Below are 15474 nucleotides of genomic sequence, written 5' to 3'. Positions count from 1 at the left end.
CACCTTGCAGTTAAAGAAGGAAAAGTAATGTAAATTACGCGACAACCTTGCTGGTGTAAAGGGAATAAAAGGAAAGTATATAGGATGTAATTTTTGTAACACACAATAAAATGTAAATACCTGTAATGAACTGTCCACGTTCAGCAGTTAGGAAATAAAAAATGAAACAAAATTTTCTGTAATTATGAAGTGTGACAGAGACAAAGATTTAAATAGGATCAAAACAAATCAAGACAATCTACTTAGTGATGCACTAATGATACATATGCACCAAATTCCACACATTATCCTTTGGGTACTATAGTTTTATAAGTAAAACTGCACGTGCAAATTTAGTGGTCATTTCAATGGGAAATGTGCTGGCTGTAAGTGACTGTGCGCTAATACGCAACACTTTAGTTTCATTAACCTCTCGGGTGCCTGGGGCGAGCTTGTCTCGTCCTCGCACACGGTTCCTGCGTGGGCCTCCCTCCCACACCCTCCAGTCGGGAATCGCTTCCCCTTCCACCCCCGACCCCCTGATTCCCCCCCTCAGTGACATCTGATGATGTCAGCACACAATTGCGTGCTGACCTCATCAGAGGTCACCTCCCATCGCGCTGGAAGCATGCTTACAACGCGATGCGTAAGAGAAATGCTCAGCATTTCTCTTCCGTTCGAGAGGAGGGGGCACGCAGAGGCATGAAAGGAAAGAAAAGGCCTAACCTTTTATGTCTCTGCAAGCATTTCTGCTGCCTGATCGCAATGCAATCGGGCAGCAGAAATGCCCAGTAGACACCATGGAATTTTTTTATACTATGCATACATCAAAGAGGAGTGGCCCTTTAGGCAAGGGCCGCTCCCCAGGGGGGCAAAATATTTTTAGGCCTTTTCTGACCCCCTTGGGTGCAGATCAGCCTATTATAATTAGGCCGATCTGCCCCCAGAAGGGGACAGAAACCCCTAGACAACAAGGATATATATTTTTTTTTGTTTACTTAGGTTTTTATGGATGGGGAGCGACCCCTTAGGCAAGGGTCACTCCCCTGGGGGACAAATTGTATTTAGGCTATTTCTGCCCCCCTTGGGGGCAGATTGGCCTATTTTTATTAGCGGGCAGAAACCACTAGACACCAGGGAATTTTTTTTATACTTATGCATAAGGGGAGCGGCCCCTAGGTAATTTGTGCCGCCCTTGGGGGCAGATCAGCCTATTTCTATGAGGCCAATCTGCCCCCAAGGGGGGCAGAAACCACTTAGGCACCAGGGATTGGTGTATGTGTTTTGTTTGAGGGGGCAGCCCCTTGGGCAAGGGTCGCTCCCCATGAGGGCACATTACTGTTTGCCATATCTGCCTCCCTTGGGGGCCGATTGGCCTATTTTTGGGAGGCCCATCTGCCCCCAAGGGGGGCAGACAGCCCACCAGAGACCAGGAAAGATTTTATTTTCAAAATAAGAGGGTGGGGGGATGGCCAAATAAATGGGGCAACGTTGTTCTGCCCACCAGTGGGCAGATGGGGTAATTACCCCTAATACACACCCCAGGGAGGCAGAAAGTCTACTAGATGCCAGAGAATTATTTTAAAAAAATGTGTGGTGGTGGGTACCAACCAGTATGGGCATGGTTATTCTCCCACCCCAACTGAAGGGGGTAACAGTCTTTCAGCTCTCCCCCGCACACTAAAACATCTTATCTCATGGGAAGCAAGAGGACATTTGATTATTTTGGGTTTTGGGTTTACATGTGGGCCATGAGAGCGTGGCTGACTGTCAAAATCGTCCCACTTGGAGTGGTGAGGGTTGCACTTTTTGGACTTTGGGACGCCGCCATGTAGAAAAAGACCTAGACACATCTGAAAACTAAATATCTGGGTGAGTCCAGGGTGGTGTGCTTCACATGCACCCCGCACCATTTTCTTACCCACAATGCCTTGCAAACATCCAACTTTGCTGGAAATCACACATTTTTCCCACATTTTTGTGATGGAACCTTCCGGAATCTGCAGGAATCCACAAAATTCCTACCACCCAGCATTGTCTCATCTATACCAATAAAAATTCTGCTGCACTTGTCAGCCTAAAAATGTTTTTTTTCAAATGCCCTTTGTGACCCGCTTTGGTTCCCCCTCAATTTCGACATGTTTTTTGCTCTTCTCTGTCACAGGCACTTGGCCCACCTACACAAGTGAGGTATCATTTTTACTGGGAGACTGAGGGGAACGTTGGGTGGTAGAAAATCTGTCCAGGATATTTGTGGCTCCTCTCAGATTCCAGAACTTTCTGTCACCAAAATTTGAGGAAAACGTGTTTTTTTAGTCACATTTGAAGGTTTACAAAGGATTCTGGGTAATAGAACCTGGTGAGAGCCCCACAAATCTCCCCATCTTGGATTCCCCAAGGTGTTTAGTTTTAAAAAATGTGCAGGTTTGGTAGGTTTCCCTAGGTGCCGGCTGAGCTAGAGGCCAAAATCCACAGCTAGGCAAGTTGCAAAAAACAGGTCTGTTTTGTTTGGGAAAATGTGATGTGTCCACATTGTGTTTTGGGGCATTTCCTATCACGGGAGCTAGGCCTACCCACACAACTGAGGTACCATTTTTATCGGGAGACTTGGGGGAACACTGGGTAGAAGGAAATTTGTGGCTACTCTGAGATCCCAGAACTTTCTGTCACCAAAATGTGAGGGAAAAGTATTTTTTTAGCCAGATTTTGAGGTTTGCAAAGGATTATGGGTAACAGAACCTGGTGAGAGCCCTACAAGTCACCCCATCCTGGATTCCCCTAGAAGTCTACTTTTAAAAAATGCACAGGTTTGCAGGTTTCCATAGGTGCCGGCTGAGCTAGAGACCAAATCGACAGCTAGGTACTTTGCAAAAACACGTCAGATTTCAATGTAAAAATGTGATGTGTCCAGGTTGTGTTTCCTGTCGTGAGCATTAGGCCTACCCACACAAGTGAGATACCATTTTTATTGGGATACTTGGGGGAACACAGAATAGCACAACAAGTGTTATTACCCCTTGTCGTTCTCTACATTTTTTCCTTCCAAATGTAAGACAGTGTGTAAAAAAGATGTCTATTTGGGAAATGCCCTGTTATTCACATGCTAATATGGGCACCCCGGAATTGTGCCCATTTTGAAAATACAAAGGTTTTCTTGATACCTATTATTCACTCTTTATATTTCAGCAAATAAATTGCTGTATACCTGGTATAGAATGAAAACCCTTTGGAAGGTGCAGCTTATTTATTGGCTCTGGGTACCAAGGATTGTTGATGAACCTACAAGCCCCATATATCCCCCCAACCAGAAGAGTCCAGCAGACGTAACGGTATATTGCTTTCAAAAATCTGACATGGCAGTTAAATGTGGAGACTTTCAATATTTTTTTATTTCAGCTGTTATTTTCTGCAGGAACACCTTGTAGGATTTGCACAAATTACCCCTTGCTGAATTCAGAATTTTGTCTACTTTTCAGAAATGGTTAGCTTTCTGGGATCCAGCATTGGTTTCACACCCATATCTGTCACTAACTAGAAGGAGGATGACAGCACAAAAAATAGTAAAAATGGGGTATGTCCGAGTAAAATGCCAAAATTGTGTTGTAAAATGGGGTTTTCTGATTCACGTCTGCCTGATCCTGAAAGCTGGAAAGATGGTGATTTTAGCACTGAAAACCCTTTGTTGATGCCATTTTCAAGGAAAACCTACCAGCCTTCTTCTGCAGACCTTCTTTCCCATTTTAAAAAAATGAAATGTTCGCTGTATTTTGGCTAATTTCTTGGTCTCCTTCAGGGGAATCCACAAACTCTGGGTACCTCTAGAATCCCTGGGATGTTGTAAAACAAAAGACACAAATTTGGTGTGGGTAGCTTATGTGGACAAAAGGTTATGAGGGCCTATGCAAGAACTGCCTCAAATAGCGAAAAAAAGGCCTGGCACCTCAGGTGGAAAAAAAAGACCTGGCAACAAAGGGGTTAAAAAACAAATTGCCCACCTCATGTCCACTAAAGCTAGGTGGGTTGCGAAAGTTTGTTGTTCTAAAAAAAAAGTTTTGTATTAATATATAATAAAAATAATATTTATTCCAACTATATTAAAATAAAGGACATTTAATACAATGATATTCTTAAAAACTATATACACAAAAAAAAAATGATTCGTACCTTCAATGTTCTGTTCTATGATATTCTCATGATAGCTATATTTTTGACAAGAAATGAATGTCACACAATATTCTGGAAGTGATATTTGTGTCACTCACAGTAGTTGCTGTGGGTGGATGAAACCAAAATGGAACCTATGCAACTAGCTACATACTGCCTACTAACTCTTGAGTAATTTCCCAGGTAAATGATGCACTCATTATGACACAGAGGACTGTTCATAGTCAATCTCCTGATCATTTACATCCCCTTGCCATACTTTTAACACCAAATATTTCTGAGGATTGTTTTTACCAGAACTTTAACTAATATAAATGAACAGATACAAGCCTTCTGTAAAAATAGCCGATATTTTTTAATGAAATGACATTTTACCAGAAATGATGATCTCATAAAGGATTCCTAAATTAGTCCTCATGTGTAACCTAAAAATGTTCTACTCCTCTGACCTGTCGTTGGAGCTGCTGGAAGTCATTCCGCATGGAGGTAATTTGAGAGGGTTGATGCACTGGATGGAGACTGGGGTTACTACTCTTGGGAACCTCTATAGAGATGGAGCACTTCTCCCCTTTGATGAGTTTAGAGCAGACCACGAGTTGCATCCCAGGCACTTCCTCTTGTACAGAACTCTAACTAATGCAATATGCAAACACTGAGGGCCATATTTATACTCCGTTTGCGCCGAAATTGCGTCGTTTTTTTTGACGCAATTTCGACGCAAAACTAACGCCAACTAACGCCATATTTATACTATGGCGTTAGAGGCGAATAGCGCCAAAGTTCCCGGAATGTGCGTCATTTTTTAGCGTGAACCCCTTCCTTGCGTTAATGATATGCAAGGGAGGCGTTCCCGTCTAAAAAATGACTCCCAGGCCTTTACGTGGTATTTATACTCCCGGGCAAAAGCGACGCCCGGGAGTGGGCGTGGCTAAAAACGGCGCATTTGCGCCGCTTTTTAACGCCTGGGTCAGGCATGGCGTTAAGGGACAAGTGGGCTCAAAATGAGCCCAGAGTGCCCTCCCCTGCCCCCAGGGACCCCCCCTGCCACCCTTGCCCACCCCAGGAGGACACCCAAGGCTGGAGGGACCCACCCCAGGGACATTCAGGTAAGTTCAGGTAAGTTTTTTTTTTTTTTTTTTTTATAATATTTTGTGGCATAGGGGGGCCTGATTTGTGCCCCCCTACATGCCACTATGCCCAATGACCATGCCCAGGGGACAGAAGTCCCCTGGGCATGGCCATTGGGCAAGGGGGCATGACTCCTATCTTTACAATGATAGGAGTCATGTTGATGGGGGATGGGCGTCGTTAAAAAATGGCGCAAGTCGGGTTAAGACGATTTTTTCGACGTAACCTGACTTGCCCCATTTTAAGACGCCCATGCGCCATTTTCCCCCTACGCCGGCGCTGTCTGGTCTACGTGGTTTTTTCCCACGCAAACCAGGCAGCGCCGGTCTGATTGCGCCGTCTAACGCCATTCCATAAATACGGCGCCCGCATGGCGCTTCAGAATGGCGTTAGACGGCGCAAAACTTTTTGACGCTAAACTGCGTTAGCGCAGTTTAGCGTCAAAAAGTATAAATATGGGCCTGAGGGTTTAGGCATATTAGAGCCACCACATCATAGGAACTGTACCTATATAACAGCTGCCTTGGGAACATTCAAGGCAGTCACCTGTTTGTACAGAGTGATACAAGAAGATGTAATAACACATTTGAACACACAATGGGCCACAAGGGAGGAGGACATAGGCACTTCCATAGATGACAAGAGTTGGGTGACCATATTAGAAAGAACCCCCAAAATATCCAGGAACTCCAGATTTAAATTAATTCATTTTTACATAGTGCACAGAGCTTACCTCACACCTGAATTTCTCAAAAGGTTCTTCCATATGACAGACGCGAAATGCCCACACTGCAGAACAGTTGGTGATGAATTATTTCATATGATGTAGACCTGCTCAGACCTGCATGCTTTTTGGGTGGGTGTCATAAAAACGCTGGCAGACGTAGATGATAAACATATCCCTCATGACCTTGGATAGTGTTTACTTAGCAATTTCCCATGCACAGCTAAGATGAAGGTCACTAGTAAATTTCACGACTTGGGGTTCATCCTGGCCAAACAGAAAATCACTCATTATTGGAAATCAATAAGGGGACCCAGCAGATGTGAAATGGAAAGATGAGCAGACTAAAAGGGAGGGTGCTACTCTGTGAAGCCCACTGTGACCAGGTTTCTAGTGACATGACCTGAGACACCCTGATAACCCCCAGCCGGACTCCACAACAGATACTTAATAGGGTCCGAACAATGGAAGAGGGATTTGAGCGGCAGAGACACAGTTATTAGGGATCCGCTACTTACCTAGTACGTCAATTCCATGAGGGACAGGACATAGATGACAAAAGTGATACTGGTTACCCATATTGAGACATTAACATTACCTCAGATGTGCGATGGGGGAAGGGAATCACAGAGGGGAAAGAGAACCACTTGAGCTGGCATTGCTATGATGATCTATTTTAGGACAAAAGTACTGTTTTTGTCTCAAAATCAATGTTTGATGAACTCTGTAAAACTAATAAAAAAAGGTGTACGCTATGAAGACTTAATGAATACAGTTACTATTCAGAACAGTCCTCTTCCACTTATTCCACTTGAGCGTATTGTAACATGAAGGCCCTCCGCACCACAGACACAGCACACTCCATCACATGTGCAGAATGGTCCCAGAAAACTACAAACACAAATACTTCCCCCGCATCCAGAACCATGATCAGGAACCAGGTGTGGTTTAAGACAGCCAAACATTGGTCTTAATCTTCAAAGATGTTGGTAATTATGTCAAGATCCATACCTTCAATCCACAAACATCAATCTGGATCTACCCTAACTTTCAGGACGCGTACCTAAATCAATTTCTAAAAGTTGGGGTAGGTGGGAGTACAAGTCTTCTCTGTTCTCATTGATTCAAATGAGTTTCATAGCTTCAATAGTTAAATGCATGATTTTGATAACCCCAAACAATACTTTTTCAGGTATCTGCAAATTCGCCTTTGTCCCACAGATAAAGGGTAGGTCAGCACTGCACCTGTCAGATAGTGGAAAGCTTTGCTTAACCTCTTGCACTTAATGTTACTATGGTACACTGGTCAAGGGCACACGAGATAACTTATATACACTCAGCAGGAACTGATTAGATGATCTCCATGAGATCATGAGCTGAGAAAGCCTTACTCTGTACTTCTCATTAAAACTGCTTAGTTCTCCCAACTGACCAACTTACTACTGAAGTCCTGGAATACTACATGTAGGCAATACTTGTCCCCAGGTAAGGTTAGGGCATTTACAATAAGGTTGCTTGCCTGAAATGCTTGCTCCAGCATGTAAGTATTGCCCCATTCAAGCCAATGTCAACTCATAGACTCAGATAACCTCCCAGACACTCTCTTCGATAAATATGCCAACATTACACCTGTAAACAGGCAGCATTTTTAAAAACCATGATAGCAACAAAAAGCAATGTTAGTTTAACACTGCACTCAACAACAACAAAAAAAACAATTCCCAAGTGTGAGAAATGGGGCTTCTAGTTGGCAGTCAGTTTACACCCTGTCCAACTAGGGTCCCCCACTCTAGTGAGGGTAAGGGAGTCACACTCCTAAGATAGCCCCTGCTCACTCCCTAGGTAGCTTGGCACAGTTCCTTACTGCTATGCAGGGGAGGTGAGGAGTTGGTTCCTTACAGGGACAGCGGAGTTGAGGCGGCTTCGGTGGCGAGGCATTGGTTCCTTACGATCCAGCAGGGTCAATGAGTCCAGTGGGTAAAAATGCGATGAGTCCAGTGGGTAAAAATGCAATGAGGCCACAAGTCATACCACGGGGTCACAGGCGCCACGGCGGAGATGGGTGTCACGGATGTCCGTGACATGGCACTCAGGACTCACGATGTTGTGGGACTTAAGAGGCATGGCGCTGGGCCTGCCATGTCAGTCACGATTGTGGCACTTCAGCAAGGACCACAGCTTCGGGTGCAGGCAGCGGCGCAGCGTCAGGCAGCAGAGCCGGTTCTGGAGGCGTCCGGAGTCGGTGTGCCTGGTTCTTCTTGTTTTATGCCAGACTACACTCCCAAGGGCACAGGAACTGGACTGGGCACCTCTTGGCAAGTCAGGGTCCTCAGCAAGAGAGCCCAGGGGCTGGCAGGTGAAGTTTCTGATGTCCCTGAGACTTCTTACCCGGAGGCAAGTTCAGTCCAAGCCCTTGGAGAAACTTCACAAGCAGGATACACAGCAAAGCCCAGTCCTTGTCCTCTCCAAAGAAAAGGCAGCAACTGCAGGCTAACCCAGTAAAGCACACACAGCAAAGGGGCAGTACACCTCCTCAAAGCTCTTCTCCTTGGCAGAGTCTCCTCTTGATACAGAAGTGTTCTAAAAGTCTGGGGTTTTGGGTCCAATAGTTATCCTTATTTCTGCCTCTGAAGTAGGCAAACCTCGAAGGAAAGTCTTTGTAGTGCACAAGACCCTGCCTTTCCTGCCCTGGTCCCAGACACTCTCTAGGGAGTTGGAGACTGTATTGTGTAAGGACTGACACAGCCCTATTCAGGTGCAAGGATCAGCTCCTCCCACCACTCTAGCCCAGGAAGACCCATCAGGATATGCAGGACACACCTCAGGTCCCTTTGTGTGACTGTCTAAAGTGAATTCACAATCAGCGCAACTGTCATTTTGCCCTAGGTGTGTATTCCACAGCCAGCAGAGGGCACAGAATGGTTAAGGAAGAAAACGCCCACTTTCTAAAAGTGGCATTTTAAAACACACAAGTTAAAAACCACATTCAAAGATGTATTTTTAAATTGTAAGTTTAGAGGCCCTAAACTCCAAATCTCTATCTTCTCCCAATGGGATACTAATCTTAATAGAGATATTTCAAGGCAATCCCCATGTTAACCTATGGGAGGGATAGGCCTTGCAATAGTGAAAACCGAATTGGGCAGTATTTCACTATCAGGACATGTAAAACACACCAGTACATGTCCTACCTTTTAAATACACTGCACCCTGCCCATGGGGCTACCTTGGGCCATACATGTACTAAAAGGGAAGGTTTGGGTATGGCATGTGGGTGCACTTGCCAGGTCGACATGGCAGTTTATAACTGCACACGCAGACACTGCAATGGCAGGTCAGGGACATGTTTGCAGGGCTACTCATGTGGATGGCACAATCAGTGCTACAGCCCCGCTAGTAGCATTTGACGTACTGTCCCTAGGCACACATGGTGCACTAAATTGGGAATTACTAGTAAATTAAATATTCCAATGATGGATTAACAATCATAATCACAATTTACACAGGGAGCACTTTCACTTTAGCACTGATCAGCAGTGATAAAGTGCCCAGAGTACCAAAAGCAGCAAAAATGAAATCCAGCACATAGTAAAAAATACAGGATGCAGAGGCAAAAAGACAGGGGAAACCACACCAAGGATGCCAGGTACCATGGACATGTGCCCAAAACCTCCACTGCTCATTTAATGTATGTTGTTACTATATTGTGTGCAGGCCACTTGACCCTTCATGTGGTTCCTATAATACATACTCTAGATGCACAATACCCCAATTGTGCTATGCGACATCTCTGTGCTACCTCTGTCATGTCCTACATTATATGCTTTCTGCCATGTACAGTGTATTCAGTATTGTTATATCTGCCATGTGCACTATACCTTGAATTGTTCTACCTTCACTATAATTTATGCTAGCCTTAATGTCCACTATACCCTGCATAGTACTATCTACAATGCACAATCCACACTGCATTGTGCTATCTGAAAAGCAGTTTCTACCATACATGACCCTTTGTACTTTATGGTTCAACCTACACATCACAGGCTACGGAGAAAATAATGCTGTCTTCACTTCACTGCGATATACTATCAGACTGGTGCACTGCACACTTTTCTCTGCTATCTGCCTTGAGTGTTCCTACCTGCTTTGCCAATAGGCCATGTGCGCTCCTCCCTTCACTGATGTATACCTTTTGCATTATGCACTGTGATCAGGAAATTGGACACTTTTTTCTGTCCTGCTTTGTGATTTTGCTGCTGGATGTTCTGGGTGGGATTCTTGACTCTATGGGACAGATTTACTATGATGTAGCACCAGGGTTGCCTCCCTTTTGTGGCACAGCCCGGAAGTAAAATCATTTTGGGCATTTACTAAGCCACACAAAGCCACTTTGAGTGGTTTAGTAAATATAAAGTAATGCAGCGCGTCGTGCTAAATTGCACCCAGTAGGTGTTACATGGGTGAAGCATGAGCGTTACCATGAATCACACATGTATTTTGATAAAAACCCAGATTTACAAAGACTTGTAAACCTCAGTTTGAGCCAAAATGGTGCATCTACCTGACAGAGGGGTAAGGAGGAGAAATATCGTTATTCCTCCTTGTTACTTCCTATTTCCATGTGTGTTGCATTCTGCAGCAGACACAGAGAGGACTATGCCTCTCTGCATTGTTTTTATGTAGAAAGGTGTGCCTTACTGCACAAAAACACTTGTATCCACAACACATGCATCCTTGTTCCATGGCGCAATGGTGCCTGCATTGGGGCTAGGCAGCCTAAAGCGCGTCAGCGCACGGAGAGAGCTGAAGCGCGTCATGACTTAGTAAATAAGGCCCTATTCAGTTCTATTCTTTTCTCGCAACACAGTGCAGCACCCTGCCTTGTTGCACTGCGTTGCGTTAATTCTCAGTAAATCCCAATGTATGTATTGCTAATTCAATTCAACTTCAACATTTAAGTACCCCTCACTTCAATCATCTAACTCTCAATTGGCAAAGCCTATAGGTCTGTCTCATAACTGGAAGTGCATCTTCAGTGACTGGTGAGACTAGGCAGTGAATCACTCGAAATGCAGGCATCCCATCAGTTGCCTAGGCACTCATTTAACCACTGGCACATCCTTGCATTCACACACTTGCCAATCAACAATACTGCAAATCAAACATTCAATGTAGAGGCACCTACAGTTATAAGCAAGAACTATTGGCTTTGCAAATAACTGTTAGGTATCACATAGCTGTGACCTTTTGTTCTGAAACAATGCAAAGAGCTTTTGGTCAGCCCCCTTCAACTTCAACCATTAGCTCCTTGCATCAGACCAATTCAGCCATTGCTTGGAGATAATCAATAACATACGGTATCGGCCCAATACAGAATTTTTTTGTCTCACCATCATGCTATAGTTTATTAGGTACATTATTCCATCTCCTTTGGAGTGCTTGCCCAGCAATGCAAGAGGTGCATTGTTTTCGGGATCAGCGGAAGCAGGCCATCTTGAATAAAGGCTTCCTGCCATTAAAAAGAAAACATTCTGCCTCATGAACAAATGATTTTTTGAAGTAGGAATAGAGCTTTTTATTTTGTTAAAAACTTTGGCAACGTTTGAAGAATCTTCACAAAACTTTTCCAAAGAAAGGTTCTTCCACCTCAGCTCTTTCAGAAAAGTTTCAGGGTGATCTGCCAAGCAGAATCAAGAAAGAATTTAGAAGTAAATGTTGGAACTTTGCTCAGAAAGCATGCTTTTTGCGATTTGGTGAAACATCTGTTCAGCTGTTTTCGAGAAAAGAGGTGCTCGGGTTGAGCTTGAAGGGTTTCTAAAAATATAAAAATATGGCCCTCTATTTAGCAAGAAATGTTTTTTCTCCCATCAGCCATTTTGGTCCTACAGTACTTAGCAATCTGATTGGTAGGCTGCAAATGAGGACAAAATGCTGCGAATGCCATTAAGCCTCAGGAACTCGGTCTCCGTTTTCGGGAATGTTTTAAAATAGTGTATAAGGGGACAGATTAGGGATACCTTGACCCCCTGGCACTTGTGTAGAGGGCCAAGAGGATCGAGAATAGCAAATATCAAAAGATACAACCAAAGAGTTTTACATCCTTTGAAGAATAAGTTGGTTTTAGAAGTATTTATTTGAAAAAGTTCACTTGAGAAAAAAGTGGAAGTTTAAGAATAGAGAAATATATTAATGGTATTAAGGTATTTTTCAAGCAGGTGAGATTTCAGAAAGTGCTTAAATTAGTTGAAAGAACTGAGTGGTCTCCTGGATAATGGTAAGGAGTTCCATATTTCAGGTGCATACCATTAAAAAGAAAGGGCAGTGGAAGACTCTTTAAATATTTGCAATGTAGGCAATAGTTGTTTTTGTTTCTAATCACGGAGGTTGCACGAAATAGATAAACCTTAGACACATGCATTCAGTAAATAAAGTTACATGAAATGTTTCTGTAGTAAAAGTTGAGTCACACACTTAGTATCCCCAATCTTCAGTGTGTGTACAACTCACCTTCTTCAGATGCAAATTCTGAGCACAGAAAGCCGGCCTCCTCTCTAATTCTTTCCTCCAGGGACTTCTTCCCGAGTCCAAAGTTCCTCAGGGTGGCAAGTGAAAACCTTCTCTGTTCCTTCCAGGCGCGACCATACCTCGCTACCAGCAGCCCTGAGCGAACCAAGGATAAGAGCAGGTAGGTTGTTAGATGCCAACAGCACATAAAAAAGCCTGATTTGATGGTCGACGCCCTTATCATTAGACTTTACAGAAAATTGATTACACTGTTAAGTTGTGATGATACTGTGATGAAGCTCCTATTGCCACTGATGGACGTGAGATGACACCTCTGACCCTAATGGAGGCGTCAAATATAGGCCACTAATGTAAAACTAGTGAGCAATGACTTTACAAAAACAATGCAAATGCATGTTCCACACGCAGAGAAGTCTGTTTAAGAAGAGCGTGCTCGATGAATCAATGTATTTATTTAGGATTTCTTGGTATATAGGAATGGTTACGTTAGTCTGTGGAAAGCGCACAGAGCGCTCTTTTCTCTTCGTCCACACTGTAATCACAAACCACACGGGCGGAGCCCACATGCATTGTTTAGTAGCAAAGGCCCACTAAGTTTCAGAGCAACCATGTCTAATCTTCCGGGCAGAGGTCAGAGCAGATAACCGAGCCAGAGTTCAGTACAGAAAACAATCCTGTACTGCCATGACTTAGGAGTCAGAGGTATTGCAAGCATGAGCTACTCCAGAGATTATCGGGCCTTGCACTATAAAGGACTTCTTCCTTTATGAGCCTTGCCTCCTCTAGTCACATACACAAATATACTGGTTACCCCACTGCACTTTAGAAGTCAGTTTTTAGGTTCTATATCTCAACTGGTGACCAGCTCACTACAGCATAGTGAGCATGTGGTTTTATCTGCTGTCACTCATTTGGTTACCTGCACAGAAACACTGTGTACAGCACCGCTGTTTAGTGGGCATGCGGGTTTATTCTCTGTCACTCATTTGGTGATTACAAAGGTAAATTTAGGTTTAAGATTACGACTTTGGGAATTCACAAAGGGCATTTATGAGTAGTATCTTTATTTCTGCACTGGGGTCGAACATCCCGCCCTGAGTGCAGACCTATTGTGAATTCCCAAAGTCGTAAACATAGACGTTTGGTCTAATTTTAGATCAAAAGTCTAAATTTACCTTTGTGAAACGGGCCCCTGGTGTATAACAGTGCGGATTAGTGGACATGTTTTATTTGTTGTCCCTCACTTGGTAATATGCTCAGACATATTGTAATCAGCAATACCGTTTTGGGGGCCTGTGGTTTTATTTGCCCTAACTCATCTGGTGGTTTGCACAGATATATTATGTACAGCATTGCTGTTTAGTAGACTAGTGTTTATTATGTTTTGCCTCACCTGGTAAGAGTCATATGCACTTTTTTGCAATCTATTACAGCCTAGCTTCCAAATTGGGTTAAGTTCTGTGCCTCATCTAGTCACATGGCCGTGTATATTTTATACCTCACTGTAGTTCCATGGGCTTGTTCTTTTGGCTATGCCTTACATGGCAACATGCCGAGATATATTCTACATCACACTGAATTTTAGTGGACTTGATGTTTTATGTGCTGTGCTTCTTCTGGTGGCATGCAGAGGTATCTTGTAGATCCATTTGCAGTGTAGTGTGGACTTTTTTATGTTCTGTGCCTCATCTGGTGACATGCAAAGATATATTGTGCAGCTCATTGCAGTTTAGTTGGTATATTGTTTTCCTTGTTGTCCCTTGTCCGGTGACAAATACAGACATATTTTTGCAGCCAATTACAATAGCTTAGTAGGCGTACTGTTAAGGGTTGACATGAAATCTGATGCTCTCTTCCCCTGTAAGTGCACACACCTTTGCACCAACATACAAATATATGTGTGCGCAGTGATGTCAGGTTTAGATGTGCGCTGTACACTGCAGCACATTATATTGTGCGGTCACACCATGCACAGTGTTGTTGTCAATGATGTCATTTCAGATGCTGTAGAGATGTTATCAATGTTATCAACAAACATGTCACCAGTCATGTACTATCTGAAGTATTCAGTGCGTGGCGAAGGTACAAATATAGCTGCTTTAGGGCATGAGCTACACTTACTTGAGATAACTATAACTGGGAATTTCAGTCATTTTGTTAATTTAAAATAGTATGTTTGAACTGACATTTTCACTTAACTATAATCTCCCTTTAACCTTTGTTTTCAGTGAATTTCTAAGGGTTTTGTTAAATGTAAAGTAAAATATTATTACAATTCCTAGCAACAACGTAAATAAGAATGCCCATCGCCGTGCGTGGTGGGGGATTGGAACCCAGGACATCCCACATTTAAAACTCTACCCATGGGGCCCCCATTCCTTTGTAAGGCTTAGGAGGGGGACAAAGCACCACCCAAAACAACTAATTGGCTCAGGGGGATGTAATCCGAGGTACCTTACAAAGACTCGGGAGGGGGGCTGGTCACCCTGCTTCCCTCAATAATAATGACTCACCCCAGGAGTTGAAAACCCCTGGGTATTGAGAAGGCCGCAAACCCCCTCCCCCAAAACCAATATTGCACAGGCCACCCATGCTCTGGCCCACCTCAGGAATTATTGTTCAGAAGCACAGGAGCACAAATATTTTATAAACAGGATCAAGAACCATCCGCAGGTCCACAGTCCTGTAAAAAAAAAAGCTTTGGTGCTGGTGCGGTCTGGGACCCCCCCATCAGGCAAAGGGGCAGTGTATTCCTACCCTGCCCCCTATATGTTTTTTTTTAAACTTATTTGTCAGGATAGTGGACTGAGCCCTCGGGTCGTAAAATGACTGTCCCCACATCTTTGTTGAAGTGGTGGCAGCCAATCAGATTTTATTTAAAATCTGTTGGCTCTGTGGATCCACTGCAGTGTGAAATATACAAATATTTTGAACCTTTATTTTTCTAAAACTAC

General features: G+C 43.7%; 1 protein-coding gene across 3 annotated transcripts in view; it reads right to left on the bottom strand.

Moving 5' to 3' along the window:
• LOC138292733 (cytochrome P450 2D15-like) overlaps positions 1 to 15474 on the bottom strand; it is a 335835-nt gene that overhangs the window by 279974 nt on the left and 40387 nt on the right. For all 3 annotated transcript variants that reach the window (XM_069231469.1, XM_069231468.1, XM_069231470.1), the window contains exon 3: positions 12503 to 12655. In XM_069231469.1, coding sequence (XP_069087570.1) covers positions 12503 to 12655 — 153 coding nt within the window. The remainder of the gene's footprint in view (positions 1 to 12502; positions 12656 to 15474) is intronic.

This window comes from Pleurodeles waltl, chromosome 4_2 (genome assembly GCF_031143425.1).
Source record: "Pleurodeles waltl isolate 20211129_DDA chromosome 4_2, aPleWal1.hap1.20221129, whole genome shotgun sequence".
Taxonomy (NCBI): domain Eukaryota; kingdom Metazoa; phylum Chordata; class Amphibia; order Caudata; family Salamandridae; genus Pleurodeles; species Pleurodeles waltl.
This window is presented reverse-complemented; position numbering and strand designations above follow the sequence as displayed.